Source organism: Acartia tonsa, chromosome 9 (genome assembly GCF_053477335.1).
Source record: "Acartia tonsa isolate MP-2025a chromosome 9, ASM5347733v1, whole genome shotgun sequence".
NCBI classification, from domain to species: Eukaryota; Metazoa; Arthropoda; class Copepoda; order Calanoida; family Acartiidae; genus Acartia; species Acartia tonsa.
Window position 1 is genome coordinate 46817276 of NC_137268.1, and position 19346 is coordinate 46836621.

Sequence of the window (19346 nt, forward strand, 5' to 3'; positions counted from 1 at the left end):
AGTTTATGTTCAGTAGTCATATCATTAAAAGGAATCTCTCCAGCAGAAACCATTCCCAAAACTTTTGCATATGTCTTATTTTTAATTTGTAGCCTGATGGACAGTCTGACGGTTCCTTGATTCCAAAGTCTTCACAAGTCGCTAGTTACACATAAAAAATGGGGGGGGGGGGGTAAGAAAAATTTTATGTTCATGTCCTAACCCTAATTATAATTTTTTTTTCATAGGAATGTTCATCAGCCATTAGAAAAATTGGTTTACCAAGGTAATTTACACATTCAGTCTGTCAGTCAGCAGGGAGTAAGGGAGGGGACAATGGATCGAATATTCAATTTTTAGGAGTCTCAGACTTTGGGTACTGGCTCAAAGGGAATGTGCAAAAATTTAGCACTTTCTGACTGACTTTGGGTACTAGCGCACAGAATGCCACTAACTTGTTAGTTAATTTTGAATATTGCAGACAAGTATCAATAAACTTAATTTGTTATGATGTGGCTGGTTTTACAAATTTTTTTCTCTTCAGAAAATATCATTTCACAGATAAAAACTTTATTGTGATATTTGTTTAATAAACAATCTAAGAATCCAATTAGATTTTGGGTTATGGGGCTATGGGTTGAATGGGTTCCAGGTAGATTTTTCTAGTTATTAATTACATAATGGTTACGTTAGTCCGATGTGCTGGTAATATAATTGTATTGTATTAACTCTCCCTTTAAAATTTCCTGCATATTTTCTGGATTAATCTGGATTTCAAGGTCTTTCAGCAAATACTCTTAAATTGAATTAATTGTCCATTGTCCCCTCCCTTACTCCCTGGTCAGTCAGTCTGTCATGAAATTCTAGTGCAACATCCAAATAGAAATTATAGACCATACTATGCATGATTTTTCAGTATTGCTGATTTCAGATCCTGTTTAACTTTTGTTTTAATTCTAGAATCTGGAAGACTAATGTTGACTCATTTCCAATCAAAGAGTTGAAACATTCAGGTTTCTCTTCTAAATTAATATTAACGGGGTTTAGGGGGAGGGGGTTATAACCCTTCTTATAATCTATTTTGTTTGCTATTAGCCGAACGATTTGGCCAAACTCATAAACAAAAAGTAATACTCAGCTTACAAAAAATTGGAATACTTATTTATGACAGGTTTCCGCGAATCTTAAAATGAACCAGTTTTGTTAGCCCCGTGGAGCCAAAGGCCAGGTCTAACAATCTGGTACAGATTTACTTTTAATATTCGTGAAAAAATATCTGTAATACAATGCTATACATAATTTATCAGTATTTTTGATAACTGGTTCTAATCCAGCGGATATAAATCGAAGCCTTACTGGAAAAATGATTAAAAATGTTAAAATTTATTTAAGATTATTAAGCTTCCAACGGATGTATCATGTATGTAGAAAAGTTGCATTTTTATCGTATTCATTCGAATCCGGAGGATAGGAACCGGTTCTCATCCATACGAAAAAACTATGTCTGGCATCGTATTATATCCAGCTTTCTACCTCGGGGCTAAAAAAAACTGGTTTTAATCTTATAATTGTACATTCTATATAAGCGGAAAGCTGTTTATAATACGATGCGAGAAATAACTTTTATTATATTTATACCTTTTTTAATCCAAATTTTTAAGAGAATTTTTTAGTTGTATACAATTTTTTCAATGTTATGGACTACGGGAGTAAAAATGGTAGGTTTATTTATTATGAGAAGCTACTCTATAACTAAATTATGTTTGTATTTACGTCCACGAAACTAACTGTTAATGATGGTAAAATAATGGATGTAGAATACGTGGATATTGTTAGAGATTCTCGTTTTTTTCTCCAGTTGGTTAATATAAAGATACTCCCATCCACCTTCCTTATGACTTTTCTCCCATCACCTTTTCTAACACAATGGAGGAACGTATTGACCAATATCTGGGGACTATAGTATTCCCCACGTATTCTATATCCGTTATTGAATTTAATTTCTAAACTCAAAGACGACATTTTAAACTAGCACTTTTTGTAAAAATAAGAGGATTTTATAAAGAGTGGAAAAGTTTATATGATCCAAAAGAATAATAAATTGAGGCTAGTCAAGGACCTATGTTAAGCTACCCTATAATAGTTATTTCTCGCATCGTATTATATAGGCTTTCCGCGGATATAGAATGTACAATTATAAGATTAAAACCAGTTTTTTAGCCCCGAGGTGCCGTAAAAAAACTGGTTTTAATCTTATGATTGTACATTTTTATATTCGTAGAAAGCTGGATATAATACGATGCTAGACATAGTTTTTTCGTATGGATGAGAACCGGTTCCTATCCACTGGATTCGAATGAATACGAGAAAAGATATATCGTTACAGCGGTTAGCATGATCCTTAAAAAAATTTTGAAGGGGGTGTAATTTCAGCGGTTAGCAGAAACAGGATACTAGTACATATTTACCAGTGGCTACGCCCTTGGAATCCTCAACGGACAATTTAGGTACAAGGAGGGGAGGGGGGCTACACTTTTCTTTCAATCATAGCTTGAATTATGCTTATCTATTATTAAAACTGGTTTTTTGTCTGTTAGATTTACTTAACCTAATATCCACTAGGGGGCGTTAGAGTATTGCTTCGAGGGAGAATCCCAACCCAATTAGGTAATAGTAATCTATTCATCTAGGTCCAGAAGCAAAGCAGATTGAGGTGAGGTCTAGAACCTGCAGCCTAATGTCATGTTTAAGTGATGACAGTCCACAACTTATTCAAACTTTAAGGTAAAAATAATAGAAGTATTTTATACATCACAGATGGTCAATTAGATTCTATAATCGATTCGGTGGGTTCTTTAAGGATTTTGACTATAAAAATGGGTATTTTTATTGTAAAAATGTAATTAGTTACTGGCAACCTAATTTTATGACAAAAATAAAATTATAATATTGTTTCTAGGCTAAGTGGTTTAATTTTAAAAATTCTAATATGAGCAATGAAAACCTTTTCTCGTATTCATTCGAATCCGGTGGATAGGAACAGGTTCTCATCCATACGAAAAAAACATGTCTAGCATCGTATTATATCCAGCTTTCTACGAATATAGAAATGTACAATCATAAGATTAAAACTAGTTTTTTTAGCCGGTGCCTTCGGCACCTCGGGGCTAAAAATACTAGTTTTAATCTTATAATTGTACACTCTATATCCGCGGAAAGCCGTTTATAATACGATACGAGAAATAACTATTAAAAGTTTTTTTCCTTAGAATAAAAAAGTAGGTATAGGGCAAAAAAAATTGCCAAAAAGGAATAAATGAAAAAAAATTAACGAACAAAAACCTAATTTTTATGTCTTTTATTTTTTGCAGAGAGAAGTATATTGAAAAACCAGGGAGTGGGGACTATAATTTTACCATTCCTGTAGATCAATATAGAAGGTAACAAATATGTTTATTGAACACAAGGGCAATAATTCTGGTGAATTATTGTAGCTGTCTATAGTGCCCTAGCAAAATGGGGATAGACGTCACTGCTTCTGGCGTACCTATTCTATTGACGTCAGAAATTTCCTATACTCCATCTCTTTTCCATGGGGTTTCTTTCCCCCTTCCCTTTCTCCTTCCCTCTAATGTGAGTCAATAGAATAGGTAGGCCAAAAGCGGTGACATATATCCCCATTTTCCTAGGGCACTGAACACAGCTACGAATTATTCCTTAATGAAATGTTAACAATCAATTACACCTTGCATAAAAGCAAATCAAAAAATCATCTATAATGTACTTTAATAAAAAAGAAGTACGGTTTTTTAAAGTCTAAAGCTAAAGATTAGAAAGGCTATATAAAAATCCTTGTGTGGTTTAAGGCTATATTCTTGACTCCCCGCACTTCGCTAGAGGTTGTGGGCGAAGCAGCTAGTCATAGGCTAGTTTTAATTAAATACATTCAATGTTTTATATATTAGGACTAGTCGCTGCGCCCCTAGCATCTAGAAAGGGTATTTGAAGGGTAGGTAAACAGAAAAAAATGACCTAAAACCATTCCAGAAGCTATGAAGCTTCAATAAAAATGAGAGCAGAATCGGTTCAGTAATGACTGTTGAAATTTCAGCTACGGACAGTAAAAACTTGTTTTAAAAATCATAAATTATTTTTTTAGTAACAAGACGCGACCCAGTAAGATGACATATAAAGTGGATAAGGAAATATTCAAAGGAAAAATAAAAGGTTATTTAGATTTTATTTGGATCATGGAAAGAAGACGAAGGAGCGGGTTTCGTCGTATTTTCATAGTTGCTTTTCTCCTATTTCTAGCACCTGCGGGGGCTCTAGCCCTGCGAGACATTAGCGTAACCTAAAATAAATAATCAAAGGCTAATGTGAAAATACGACGAAACCCACTATTTCGTATTCTTTCCATGATCCTTTAATTTAGTTGCAATGCCTCTCTACAACAAGGTTTTGTTCCGACTTTCCGTCAAGTTGTCAAAAATTACTTCACTTCTTTAACTTATTCTATGATTTCTTGCTGCACTACTCAAAGATAAAATTGCACCCTTTTCTTTCATTTTTCTCTATTAAATCCTATCCCATTATTTTTATTGTATGAAAAAAACTTATTTCTAACCCCTGTTTTGGGCTTTCAATTAGCTGTGTCTTTTCCTCTTTTCCCCGCGGGGCTATTCTAACTTTATTTCAACTTAACCTTTCTTTAAAGAAGCAAAGAAATATGTTTTTTTCTTCCAAAAGTTCGTTTCTAAGTTTAATTTGTTGTAGATGGATTTTTCGTGGAGGCAGGAGCCTATAACTTTGAGAGGGGCAGTACGTCATTATATTATGAACTGGAGCACAACTGGACGGTAAGAAAAAATACCTAATTGTAGAGTAGCGGTGCCTTTACACCTCAAATTTTAATTTAACTATGATAACGCTTTTAAGGGGAGGGAACTTTAATTTATACTTTCTTCTCTTATTTGTTGGCTTCAATGGCGTGTACAGTAATTTACAAGGGGAAATTAAGACTTCTTCCTGGGAAAAGAGGAAAGGTGTTTTATTTTTGGGGGTGTTAACACCCCTCGACTCTTCTGCACGTTTTTGCATGCGACTTTATTAAATTTTGATTGGGTTGTAAAAACTTGCAATATCAAAAAGGAAACAATCCAATATCAATAATTTCATTATCTTTAGAAGAGGTAATTCTGTTTACATTAAAATCAATTTACGCTATATTTACGCAATTTTGCAACAAATTTATTAAAAAAATTTTTTAGACTTACAAATCATTATTCTGAGTAGTAAGTTCTGAAACTCTACATTTTTGCTCTCGTTTTAGAACTTTTCTATATTGTGGATGTTGTCAATCTTTGTTTAGGGCCTACTGGTGGAGCCCTTTTCTAGGTTTTATGATGAGGGTATTCAAAAGAACAGGAAAGCCTACAGGTACAGTTTAGATATTATCATGGATTTATTATTACTTGGATCTGACACCAGATTATTATGTGCTCTAATAAAGTGGAACTTGTAGCTGGCTAAAATGATGATTGTATTTATGATTATTGCTACTTATGGATGTTGTCATCCTTGTTTAATTATTTTAGTATAAACTCCTGTTTGTCCCTTGTGGATCGTCCATCAGTTATCAAATATAGGTAATCCATATAATAAAGTAAAAGGATGTTTGTCTGTGTGTCTGTACCGAAGGATCTCGCTAACCGCTAAACCGATCGGGTTCTCCTTAACGGGGTAGTTTTTCATAGGTCCCAGGGAGGTTTATAACTATTTTGGTGGAGGGTACCACCACCCTCCCAAAAGAAATCACAAAAAATCGAAAAATATTTAAATATTCGTCTTCAACGCAACATTGCTAGGTTTCGTAGAGACTTAAACAAAAAAAATATTTAAAGTGCCACTAGAGACCCCTAGGGGCGTAGCCGCTGGTCTAATATAATACTTTAGGATGGTAAACTACAGGCAATTTTATATATTATGAGAACTTGCTTCACCCCTATCATCTAGGGAAGGGAGTTTGAGGACTGAAAAATAGCCTAAAACCACCCAGAGACAATTATAGAGATCCCTGAAAAGTACAATAAATTCGGACCAGGCAGTTTCCTATATCTTTAGCTTCAGAAAAAAACCTTTTATTTTACTTTTTTACTTTATATTATAGGATTCATATATCCATGAATTGTGTTAATTTTATATTTGGTAATTTTAGCTGATTTCTTCGTGATTTTTGTGGGCAACGGTTCGGAGTAAAGACTACTCTTTCTGCTTCCCAAATATTATTTTAGATTTATTTCGCTTAATGGCTATGCTTTATTCCTGTGCTTTTTTTTTAGTATTTTAACAGAAGGGTTAAATGAAGACGGACCTCTGGCGCTACAATGTTTCCCACTATACAGCCTGCTATTGGCTGTAGGCAGTCCAACTGTTCATTATTTTAGGTAAAACAAATTGGGTTCCTTTCGTGACATTGCCTCTTCAGGGGCGTTTCGTCGTATTTTCACAGCAGCTTTTTATATTTTATTTTAGATCAGGCTATGACCCGCAGGGTTAGAACCCACCCCCGCAGGGACTAAAAATTATGAGAAAAGCTACTGTGAAAATACGACAAAACGCCCCTTAAGAGGCGGTGTCACTAAATGGACTATACCCAAAAAATCTACAACAAGAACTTATGCGTCCACAGTCCACAATTTAAATTTATTAAAAAGGAGGAATAATCAAAGGGGATAAATTTATCTTAACAGAGCCTGCTATTGGCTGTGGGTAGTCCAACTGTTCATTATTTCAGATACAATATTTTTATATGCTGAGCATTTCTATTAAAAGCAAAACGGTGTGTCCGTCCATCCGTGACGGATAGCGCAAAAAGGTATAATATCATCAGCGAGTAATCTCTGTAATCCAATTCTAAAAATGAAATTATGTCCTTATACTGTATCCCGTGTTTACGCAATGTTGCAACAAATTTACATACAACTTTGTGTATATAGACTTACAAATTATTGTTCAATTTAAGATCTGGTAAGGTAATTTAGAACTTCAAGATTGTACAAATCATTTATAACTATTTTCTTGGGGGGTGGGACACCCACAACCCCCCAAAAAATGATAAATGACCCCCCCCCAAAAAAAAAACTAAAAAAATCTTCCCCCCCAAATAAAAATTTTTCTTTTGAATCTATAAAATAAAAAATTAGGATGATCTAACCTCTTGGGGCAAAGCCCCTAGAGGCTAGGGGCTAAACCACTAGTATTTATTAAAGTAAATAAATTTAGAGAAAAGTAGGAAGGCCAAATAAATCTCTTTTTTTCAGCTTGGACATTGAGGGTGGAGAGTTTCAAGTATTAAAAACCATTCCTTGGGATAAGGTAAACACACCGCGTAATTGGTTAATTTGGAAAATGATTTTGGCACCTGAAAAAAGTATAATAAATATTTCGTTGTACTGGTTTTAATTTTATAGTACAGATAATAATTCATTAAACCGTATCTATTTTCTATCAAAGACTATGCTAAAATCAAAACAACAAAAAGGGGTATAGCCACTGCTCCTTAAGGGGCGATTTTTCGTTTTTTTCACAGTAGCTTTTCTCCTATTTCTAGCCCCTGCGGAGGGCTCTAACCCTGCAAGGCCAATTGCCTAACAATGTGGGGCAATAACCTAACCCAATATAACCTAACCTAACCTAAAATAACATATCAAAAGCCATTTTAAAAATACGATGAATCGCCCCTTAAGGAGCGTTGCCACGAAAGGGACTAATCCACCAAAAGTTACAAATTTTTAGGTAAAAGGTCCTAGGACAAAAGCAGGAGTGACAAATGGGCCTATCTATCTAATAGGTTTTTAAAATGCCTAACCCTTGCGGGGAGCTTATTTGTACATTAATATCTTTACCTAACCTAACCTGTATAGAAATACTTCTTTTACCTTAATATCTTAAACTATTTGTCTACTCCGACGTTTGTCATTCCTGCGTTTGTCTTTTGAAGTTATCAAATTATTTTGATTTAGGTTGATATTTGGGTTCTATGTATAGAAACACATTTTGTTGGTAAGTAATGTTGATTTTATCCTATATTTAAAAGCAAAGCTTTTTTATAATTAGGGTCGTTCCGTCCGTCCGTCCGAGATAGATTTAGAATTGTCCTATTGATTTCAAACTTTGCATGGTGATTCCTTTAGTAGTTAGATACGATTAAAAAAGCGTAGCAACTCTATAATCATTACCAGAATGTCCGTACGTCCATTTTAAACATGTTAATTTCTTTTTTTTAACAAAAAGTTTTTATGTGATCTAATTATCCGATTGATCTGATTTTTGGTATATTGATTCCTGGGGCAACAAAGTACAATATTATAAGCGATGCAACTCTTTAATTGATTCCTAAAAATGTAAGTATGTCCATAATCATTATCCTGTATCAAGCAATTTTTCAACAAATTTACTCACAATTCTGCTTCGACTCTTCTACATTTATATTCTGATTATTCAGTTCTGACATTATACAAGTGTTAATGTCCGTTTGTCCTACCGTTATAGTGCTTTACTTTTATGGATGTTATCATCCTTGTTTAATCTTAAAAGGACTGTCCTCAACAAAAAGAAATTTCTATTTTTCAAAATCTAACCGTAAACTATTGTTCTCTGTTCAACTTCAGGCATATTTTATTTTGTGAGTATCGCAATCAAAGCCGTTTGAAAATTTCGACCTCCAATAATTAGTTCCTCCCAAATCTTAATTTGTGCTCCTTTATTGGTGACCTGAGGAGTTTTTGCTTCTATTTTTGCCGCTCTCGCCGCTCTCACCGCTGTATGCCGCTATAGAGAGATATACAAACAAAATATGGCTGTCAAAGTATTCAATTTCTCTCTTTTTCATTTTAGAAGCCCTACAAATAATCTGGAATAGCCAAGATCCAGTAATGCACAGGGAAAGCTTCACTAAAGAAAAAACGCGTAAAATATTTATTTTTCGCGCATTTCTCTGCACTGCGAGATTATTGTGCATTATTGATTTATGGCTATTCCAGATTATTTATTGGCCTTCTTATGCCGCTTAAAACGATGTGCGGGTGTGATCTGTACGTTCAGCCGTTTGGCAGCTAGCAGCCTTTACAATTAATCGATTTTTGGAAATATTCGTTACCAGGGATATTTTACCATGAACTGCAGTTGATCCGTTTTTTGTGTTTAGGTGAACGAAGTGAGGGAAGCAGAGATGATTTAATAGAATATCTTCATGAGAGAGGATATATACATCTAGATGGTTTTAATGAGGTACGTGGTGCAAAAAATGGGGAAAATTTTAAATTGATTTGACGGGGCTGGTTATTTACGTCACAAGTGAGGGGAAAGAAAAGGGAAGGAGGAAAGAAACCCCTAGAAAAGAGATGGGGGTATGACGTCACACGCCAAAACAATTTGAAATTTGTCCTCATTTTTTGCACCAATACTCACAGCATCCGTTTTAATGGACTATCCGCGGAAAAAAATAAATTATACAGAAAAAATCTAAACAATTACTATTGATCTGCTTGATTTTTGACAAATTTTATTTGATACGATCATAGTTCTTTGCACCTAGTCGAGCATATTAACCCAATGTCATTTATTTTTTAAAATTTAATAAAGTAGGAGGGGGCCGGGGGGGGGGGGGCATTGTTTTTTTCTTGGTATAGGTACCGCAAGTATAAGTGACGCATGGGGTTATTGCCCTTACAAGGGGTTGGGTATAGGGTATAAGTATTTTTCACGCATTTTTGTAAACTGCGAGATAGTTGTGCATAATTGAGTATTAAAATTCCAGCTTATTTTTGGTCGGTTAAAATTTTGTCAATTAATTTGCCGTTATCGGTTTTTAAAGTTGATAGAGTTTCGTAGATCATCGATACCAGGAACATTTTACTGTAAACTTTACCTAATCCATTTTTAAAAGCGAAGCTTTTCTATAATTATGGTCGGTCCGTACGTCCGTCCGTCCGTCCGTTAATTTAGGCATGTTAGAATTGTCCTATCGATTTCAAATTTTGCATGGTGATTCCTTTAGTAGTTTGGTACGATTTAGAAAGCGTAGCAACTCTATAATTATTAGAAGAATTCCGTACGTCCATTTTAAACATGTTAATTTTTTTACTTTTTAACAACAAATTTTTTTTTGATCTAATCATCTGATTGATCTGATTTTTGGTATGTTTATGGGACAACAAAGTATAATGTTTCAAGCGAAGCAACTCTATAATCAAGTCCTAAAAATGTAAGTATGTCCATAAAAATTATCCTGTATCAAGCAGTTTTTCAACAAATTTACTTTCCATTTGTTTCGATTTTACACATTTATATTCTGATTATTCAGTTATTACACTCTACAAGTGTTAATGTTTGTTTGTCCTAACGTTTCAGAGCTTCGCTTTTAATGATGTTGTCATCCTTGTTTTATCTAATAATAAATTGATATAATATTGATCAATATCTATTTGTTACATATGGATATATAACTCCATAACATGCCAGCTTTCTGAAAATATTTTGGTGTGAAACTTGATATTATGAAAGCATCTTATTCAACCAATATCAACCAACAATTTTGCTTCAACTCTTATACATTTATATTCTGATTATTCAGTTCTGACACTATATAAGTGTTAATGTCCGTTTGTCCTGCAGTTTCAGTGCTTCGCTTTTATGGATGTTGTCATCCTTGTTTTTTCCAGGAATATGCCCACTTTGTTCACACGGTGACACGAGAGGTTGTACCTATAAGAGATGACTTTTTTATCAGACAAGATATCTTTTATAAATATTATCTAAATTAAATTTTGTAATTTTTCTCATTTTTAGTGATGCTGTAAGTATTGGTGAAAAAATGGGGACGAATTTCAAATTGATTTGACGGGGCAAGTGAAGGGAAAGAAAAGGGAAGGGGGAAAGAAACCCCCTAGAAAAGAGATGGGGGTTTCCCTTTACTTGTGAGGTAAAAAAAAACCAGCCCCGTCAAATCAATTTGAAATTCGTCCCCATTTTTTGCACCAATACTTACAGCATCATTTTTAGTAATTGTATATATGAGCAGCGGCATACTGCTTGCTGTCTGGTAGGTGTCGGGTTCGAGTCTGGACTACTCCACGTTATATTTGAGACGTTAAAAGCTGACCTACTGTTGCTGAGTCAGGCGCTTGACTGAAATAGTAAGAATATAGGGAATGCCTTGGCCAATAACAGGAATAACATATAACCATGAACAGTTAGGTCTTCTAGATAAAGGTTGGGCCATCTAAAGGGTTGATTGTCTGTTGGATGTTGCTTACTATTCTAGATTTAGGTCTTGGAATGGTTTTAAGCTATTTTTCTAGCACCATTCTATATCTCTACAGCTCCCCTAGAAGCTAGGGAATATACATAATATGATGAGCATACCTTTTCTGAAGGTATATATATCTTTTGAAACTGTGATATGTATTTTTTATTTAGTTGTATAAATTAATAAATTTATTCTTAATTTAGTTTTTAATTTTTACTTAAATTAAATATGTCCACAAGTAGTTCAGGGAAGTTAACAAAAATATGAAAAAGAACAATAAACTATTATATTAAGAATACAGAAAATGTGCAAAATAACTACAATTTACCATAATTTTTATCAGGGCTCGGCATCTGAGCATCAGCCGCCCGTAAGCCTCAGGGAAATCAGTTTTTCTTTAGAATTTAAAAATTCTAAAATTCTAAACCTGACCTAAATATGGCATTAAATAAAATTTTCAAAGCATCCAAACGGGTTCAAATTTGAGGCTTAGAACGGCTGACAAACCGTGAATTTTATACAAGTGGCAATCAAGAAATATCGTGTTTAAAGTGGCTACGCTAATTCATGACGTGTCTACCCTTGTTTAACCCTTTTAATTATAAACAAATACTTATATTGACAAGAATTCAATGATAAAAAGTTATAAATTGAGTATATACGCCTCTGCTAGTTGTCTTGGAGGTAATAAGTTCGAGTCTTCTTTCTAATCCTATGTAAAAAAAATTGAAGAACTCATAAAGGCCGTTCCACAATTTTCATGGAAGTTTTACATTGATCTTGGCAATATAATATGCTATTTGGCAGGGGGGGGAAAGTTATGTCGGGGGGAGGGAATCAACCTAAAACCAGTAACTACTGCTGATTTGTCGGATGTAAGTCTAAGAGAATAATGCAGATGGAATGCCTCGGCCAAAAATAATAGTTTGAGCAATCAAATGATATAATGTCAATGTAAAAATCAGACAAAAAAGGTATTAACAGCATCTCGATAATATGTCACCTTTGACCACTTTAACCATAAGATTGTCTACACATTCACTTGAGAGGTTAAATAGATATATGTCTAACTGTTTTTCAACGTTTAGTACAAAATTCAATGGTTAGGGGGGTGGAAGGGGTCAAAACCATAATGATTCCCCTAATTAACCCTATATTAATGATTTTTGACCGGAAATTATACTCCCCCCCCCCCCCAACTTCATACCAAAAGCGTAGTAGTAATTTTGATATTCGATATATTATTACTTGGATGTTGCACCAGCTTTTTATGTAATCTGATAAAGTAAAACTCGCAGCTGGCTAAAATAACTATACCCTTCATCCAATCTTTACTTCATCCCCTTCCCTCCTACTGGAAGAACGAACTGACCAATAAATGTGGTCCATATTAGCAAGCTTAATTGACGACAAATCTTCCCCTGTCAATATATCCACGTATATCTTATATCCATTATTAGATTATGATCTGTAGCTATAAATTTTAATTTCAAAAAAGAAATCACGCAACCTTTCACCACAGAATTTTAAATTTTACAATTCTTAAATTACCATTAAAGATATCATTATCATTATTTGCCTGTTCATAAAACTCTATTTAAAAGTAACAGGATGTCTGTTTGTCTGTCTCTCTGTGTGTAATGAATAATTTCGCTAACCGCTGGATCAATATGGTACTTTTCCTTTTTAGGGGTAGTGGTCGACTCCCTCCCCTCTCCCCCATACACCAAGTGCCCCTAGAGTCCAATAGGAGCGTAGCCGCTAGTATTTAAAAATCACAATAAAATAAAAAATTGCCATTGTTGATCTAACTATCTTTCTTTCAATATGGTGCTTTTCCTTTTTAGGGGTAGTGGTCGACTCCCTCCCCTCTCCCTCATACATCAAGTGCCCCTAGAGTCCACTAGGAGCGTAGCCGCTAGTATTTAAAAATCACAATAAAATGAAAAATTCCCATTTTTGATCTAACTATCTTTCTTTCTGATTTCATCACCAAATATTTAATCGCAATAATATTAGTTATTTAGAAAAATTTCATGTTGATATTATATCAGTCTTTACTACCTTTATTAAATGCCATGCAGTTGTATGTCAACCAAATGTCACAAGTTTTGACAGGGAAAAATATAAGGGATCTAATTTGACACGACAATGACCGATAAATTGAAGTACATCCCCAATGATGATACACAAAATTACCCCTGATTTTGATTACAATTAGTGATTGAAACATTTGGACACCTTACTTATCAAACCAAACAATAAAGATTTAATAAAGTCTCCAAGGTTGTTAAGCTAAGGAATAAGAAACCGTTAATACAAAACTTTGGGGACTAGTGTAATAAGCAGCCCCATGTCCCCCCCCCCTCCTCCCTGAAAAATATGATAATTGAGAGGACAAAGCTTGATGTTTGTTTTTAATTATCTCTAGCATTTAAGTTCTAAATTTGGGGGAATATTATCCAGGGGAGGGAGGGGCATTGGCCTGTTTATCACACTAGTCCCCAAAGTTTTAGAATTGCGTTTTCTTATTCGTAGGCTTAAAAACTTTGGGGACTTTTATTGGTTTGGTTGGTTGGTTCATTAGATTGAGTGGCCAAACGAATCAGGGAGGGAGGGGACATTGGACTGTTTATCATACTTGTCCCCAAAGTTTTATAATAACGTTTTCTAATTCGTAGGCTTAGAAACTTTGGGTACTTTTATTAGTTTGATTGGTTGGTTCATTAGATTTAATGGCCAAATGAATCAGGGAGGGAGGGGACATTGGGCTGTTATTACACTAGTCCCCAAAGTTTTATAATAATGCTTTCTTATTTGTAGGCTTAAACACTTTGGGGACTTTTATTGGTTTGATTGGTTGGTTCATTAGATTGAGTGGCCAAACGAATCAGGGAGGGAGGGGACATTGGGATGTTTATCATACTTGTTCCCAAAGTTTTAGAATTGCGTTTTCTTATTCGTAGGGTTAGCAACTTTGGGGCTTCAAATTTTGATTGGTTGGTTCATTAATTTGAGTGTCCAATGGTTTCAACCAATAACTATGTATCATATTTGAGGATTTTTTATTCATTTTATCGGCCATTGTCTTATCCCTTTAGATCTCTGAATATTACCAAAACAAATAATAGAATTCGACAGACAATGAATTTAGCAAAAATTTCAACTGAGCACTTTAATAGAATCTATACTATTTATAAAATTAAAAGATAGAAAATCATATTGAAATATATAGATTAACTTTTTCAACTAGGGAAGGCGAATAAAAAATACAAAAAAAATATATAGTTTTCTTTTTCTATTCTAGTTGCTCTTCCCTAGTATGTGAGGGCGTAATCTGAGAGGGAGGCGGACTCATTTTCCCCCTACAGATATTTTTTGAAGAATGCTTTTTATTTTTTTTTTTTTGGGGGGGGGGGCTGGAGGGTGTGTCTTAGTATCCCTTGCTGAGTGGTTATATACCTCCCTGATCGCAAAAAGCATAAATTCTCTCCTGAAAATTATAAAACTATTGGTCCAGGCGTTTACTAATAAATTATAGGACATAAATAAGACAAACTAACCAACAACTAAGCTGGATCTTTAAATCATTTTAGTGGTGAGCCAGATCGGGGTAAGCCGAATTTCAGCTAATCACAGCGCGGCATTTCATAAAATGCTGTGCTCTCATTGGTGGAAAGTTGGCTCACCCCGATCTGGCTCACCACTAAAATGATTTAAAGATCCAGCTCTGATTTCAGTTCTTATGCCCCTTGCAGTTATAAGAACAAAAAAATTCTACTTTTTTGTAATTTTGTAGTTCCTGTTATAAATGATTGTGTCCTTTAAGTCAGGGATCCTAAGGATAAGACAATGGCCGATAAATTGAATGATACACAAAATTGAGATTACAATTAGTGGTTGAAACGTTTTGACATTTATTTTATTGAACCAACAAATTAAAATTTAATTGAAGTCCCAAAAGGTGTTGAGCCAACGAATAAGAAATGTTCTTATAAAACTTTGGGGACTATTGTAATAAGCAGTCCAATGTCTCCTCCCTCCCTGTATTTAAGTATATTATTTATTATTGTTTCTTATGGACACATGCACGAATATTTTAAGAGCGAAGCTTTTCTAGAATTAGGATATGTATGGCAATATTTATGAAAGAAATTTTTGGGGTCTCCTACTTTCTAAGATATTAATGGCTATGCCCCAAGCATTTTAGTGCTCTGTATTCGAAGGTGTAAAAGTTTGGAGGGTTTTGTCCCATGGTGTGGTAAGGGTTATGTTAAAATAAAAAAAATTTCTTTCCCATTACCCAAGAAAATTGCTAAAAGCCACCACAGGACCACTACCTATATTCACTGAAGAGTAGAGCCAAAATCAGCGGTTACCGAGATCTTAAGCTTCACATGGACAGACAAACTGAATTCACTTTAGTTTTGCTTTTAAAAATGTTGTCATCCTTGTTTCTAAAAAAATCAATACTTTTGGTACTTGGTCAAAATAATTATTTTTGGTGGTGTAGCAACTCTATAAGCTCAAGTGTACGTATGACTGTCTGTTCATATGTCTGCATTTTGGTATCCTACAAGTGTATCCCATCAATGGATATAGGATATGCGTGGATATTATGACAGGGGAATTAAAACATGTCGTCAATGGACATCATTTATTGGTCATCCAGTTGGAGGAGAGGTTATAGGTTAAAGGGTGTGGATTAGCAAGCTGGGGGCATCACTTTATCAAAGTACATGAAAATCTGGTGCAACATCCAATCGATTATCCCATCATCTTTCTTGTTTATTAACAAATATAAAAAAAATAGAGAATGATAGCAATGCACGTGATTTATTTGCAATACCTACCAGAAATTAAAATCTGTATCTTTTTTTTCCCAGCCGAGCTATAGGTGCATAAATGCAAATTTAATAAATAAAATGTAAATACAAAAGTGTATGAAATTATTTTAATTCTTTCATTTTTGAGTAAATCCTGCCCCTCTTAAAATAAGTTAATTATTTCAAGATGGAAAAAGTTAGATTTGTTTTTGCTTATTTATTTTCTGTCAAAATTGACTTTTCTCTCTCAAAATTATCTAAAACACTTTTTGACAGGTGGGTAGATAGATAGATAGATAGATAGATAGATAGATAGATAGATAGATAGATAGATAGATAGATAGATAGATAGATAGATAGATAGATAGATAGATAGATAGATAGATAGATAGATAGATTTATAATGAAATTATGGCGCGAAACGCCCAAAAATTTTAATGTTCATTTTAGAACTGTATTAAAGCATATTGTTCTTTTTAAAAACCTTCTCCCTGTCCATTATAGCAAAACAATAGAAAGGGAAGGGGTTAAATGACTGTCCCCACCCCGTGGACCCTGTGCCAACTTTCAATTGGGTGTTTGAATATCAGCCAATAGCACCGTAAATATTAACACAGCCAAGTTGCCACAAAAGAGCAGAATGTAATTTGTTAGCAGACGAAAAAGGTCCCCAAGATAGGGGCCAGTTAGTTATATGGGTTATACATCTATACTTGTTATTTTTATTCTATATTCCTGATAATGCGTATGCTGCCTTTGTGCGTTAATTATTCTTTTATTCATTTCTTTCATTTCATGGGCTGCTATTCAGCCAATTAATTCCATTTGAAATTGCCGAAAATCAAATATTTTGTAAGAGTAAAGTTAGGGTAAAACTTGTTTTTTGGGTAACTGTAAGGGAAGTTGGTAAGAAGGGGGGAAAAGGGAAGTGGGCTTAGGTGAAATTTTCACTTAGAATTGTTTGTCAGAATCACATTCACTTTTCTCTGATTTCTTTAAGTAATAATCAATAAAGAAAATAGTGTGACAGATACCCAGTGGTTTGATAATATATTCAAGTTTTAAAAGTTCAAGCGTGTCCTTTTATACAAAGTAGTACGGTTAATTTGTTAACTACTGAACTAACTGGGTTCTTTAATCTAGTTAATATTGTCTTAACCTCTTTTCGAGGAAGCTTTGTGTTTATCAAGTTCGAAATTAAATTCCTTATCATTAAACCAAAATCAAAGCGCAAATGTCGTCTTTTAGGGCTTTCCTTTCATAATGTGGTGCGGCATAGAGTGTTTGTTTATTTTGGATGCGCACGTTCTTTACTTTTGAATGAGATATGAGAGTGTGAAGATTTCGGAGAACAAAATTGGGCCTATCATTGGTCTCATTGAGTGTGAACGACCCTAGTATATCAGGGATTTGAAACCATAAGAGCTTCAGGTAGAATTTGTTAATTTGATTAAGAAGTATGGTGTATAGGACGATTATATGTAGTTTTAAAAAAAGGCTTTAGCCAGCTAAGCATGAAACTTAATTATGTTTAATATATGTTTTAGTAATTTTTATGTGCCTTATTGTTGCATTTAACAATGATTTATTAAACCAAATAATTTTCCTTTAAAGCCAAAGTTTCCAAAGATTCTTTAACCATAAGAAAAGAAAAAGATTTTTTTTAGTGCTCAAAGTTTTAAGATAACGAATAATATTTTATTCTGTTTATTAATTGATCTTGTAATTTCAGGTCTTTGAAATAATTTCATCAATAAATCTATATTCAAACCTGCTGTTGAAACTTGATGGTTCCTGGTATTGGGGGTTTTGTATGTTCGCCAACTGATCTCGTGAACTTCCCGCTAATTCGGAAGTCCAAGCTCAACCAAAGTGTCATGGTTGAGACAATTTCAAAGTATCTGATGAATAGGCGTTAGCATTCATCAAGAGATCAATAGCATCCAGTGAATTATTGATGCAATAAACTGTGACAATTTTTCTGTGAAATAAGTACCTAGTGAATCAATATGCCACTAACCAAAAAGCAGAAAATTGAGCGAGCTATCGCTATTGGCAGTGAAAGGCTAGAAGTTTTTGATGAACAGTTAAAAGTGTTTTATGACAATCTAAAAGCCTGCCAAAGTTTTAGTTCATGTGAAAATGTGACTGTAAAATCAATTCGTGACATTTTTAGTGAGGTCAAGGACCAATCTGACCTAATAAAAAGTCTAAAACCTGCCGTGGAGACTAGTGAGCTGCGCGAGTTCAAGCGTGATTTGGATGAAGCTAGTGAGCAGAAAACTGTTGCAGATAAAGTTTATGCGTCGTTGGAGCAGTGTACAAAAATTCTGTACTGGCTTGACAATGATTCAGATGACGCGAGGTCAAGCACTGTCGCCAGGAACCTTGACGTCATTGAGAAGGTGAAGATGGACATGGGAGTGCTTAAAATTTCCGTGGAGTTGCGCCAAGAAGTACGTGATATGTACCGAAGGCTTAGAGAGATGGAACGTCGTTCATCTAATCTGGATGAGAGTGGGACACCTGCCATGCTCTCCAGAAGTATGTCTGCCGTGGATATTCGGAGTTCCAACCCGCAGTATGGGCGCTGGGACAACAGTTTGTTGCCGTCGTTCGACGGTACTGACACGGATTACCCAAACTTTAAACAGGTCTTTAAAGATCTATGTTCTGGTTATGGATTTGCTGACCAGAGGTTAAGTCTGATGTTGTGTATGGAGAAGGTGATAACCAACCCGGAACTACGCAAGCAAGTGTCAGCGATTAGAGATCACAATGAACAATGGGCGTTTCTTGACCAGATGTTTTTATCAAACACTCGCCGGTTCATGAGGATTTTAACTAAGTTGAACAAGATGAAACCTGTGGATAAACCTGTGGACGTGGTTAGCGCAATTGCTACCTTCAAGAGCATGATGCAGGAGGTAGAAGCCATCGTTGGTTCTGCAGCTAAGGATTACAACCACCTAACTCTCATTCATATTTTTAAAGACAAGTGCCCTGAAAATTTGAGAGACAAAATTATGATGGAGCTAGGTAGCATGAACCAACCAAACATCCCGAAGATTGTTGAACTGCTGGAGAGGACCAGGGGTGCCATGTTGGCCGGTGATATGTCCTACGACAGTGGCGCCGGCAAGAGAAATCGTGACAGAGCTGCCGCCGCGCAAGTATCTGGCCGCAGCGACAATAAGAATGGAAAGGCTGGGAAGGACAAGGCTTCCAAG

At 34.8% G+C, this 19346-nt stretch overlaps 2 protein-coding genes across 2 annotated transcripts in view; both read left to right on the top strand.

Moving 5' to 3' along the window:
* The first annotated feature begins 231 nt into the window (after positions 1-231).
* On the top strand, positions 232-10882 carry LOC145327916 (uncharacterized). The gene is made up of 14 exons (XM_080171446.1): positions 232-265; positions 940-992; positions 1653-1697; positions 2670-2763; positions 3351-3419; positions 4139-4206; positions 4756-4838; positions 5351-5418; positions 5577-5627; positions 6321-6425; positions 7302-7356; positions 8004-8043; positions 9188-9270; positions 10704-10882. The coding sequence occupies exons 3-14, from the start codon at positions 1676-1678 to the stop codon at positions 10803-10805; spliced, it is 840 nt and encodes a 279-aa protein (XP_080027572.1). The 5' UTR covers positions 232-265; positions 940-992; positions 1653-1675; the 3' UTR covers positions 10806-10882.
* Positions 10883-17271: 6389 nt separating this feature from the next.
* The window catches only part of LOC145327592 (uncharacterized), a 53203-nt gene continuing 51128 nt past the window's right edge, over positions 17272-19346 (top strand). The window contains exons 1-2 of the mRNA XM_080171131.1: positions 17272-17547; positions 17849-18842. Coding sequence (XP_080027257.1) covers positions 18126-18842 — 717 coding nt within the window. The 5' untranslated portion in view covers positions 17272-17547; positions 17849-18125. The remainder of the gene's footprint in view (positions 17548-17848; positions 18843-19346) is intronic.

What these genes read in the sequence shown, in the direction of transcription:
- LOC145327916 (XM_080171446.1), top strand. Translation starts at nt 1,676, where the DNA reads ATGGACTACGGGAGTAAAAATG. An exon ending in CAACTTATTCAAACTTTAAG is followed by an intron (nt 2,764 to 3,350) that starts GTAAAAATAATA and finishes TATTTTTTGCAG; the next exon opens with AGAGAAGTATATTGAAAAAC. An exon ending in CCAACTGTTCATTATTTTAG is followed by an intron (nt 6,426 to 7,301) that starts GTAAAACAAATT and finishes TCTTTTTTTCAG; the next exon opens with CTTGGACATTGAGGGTGGAG.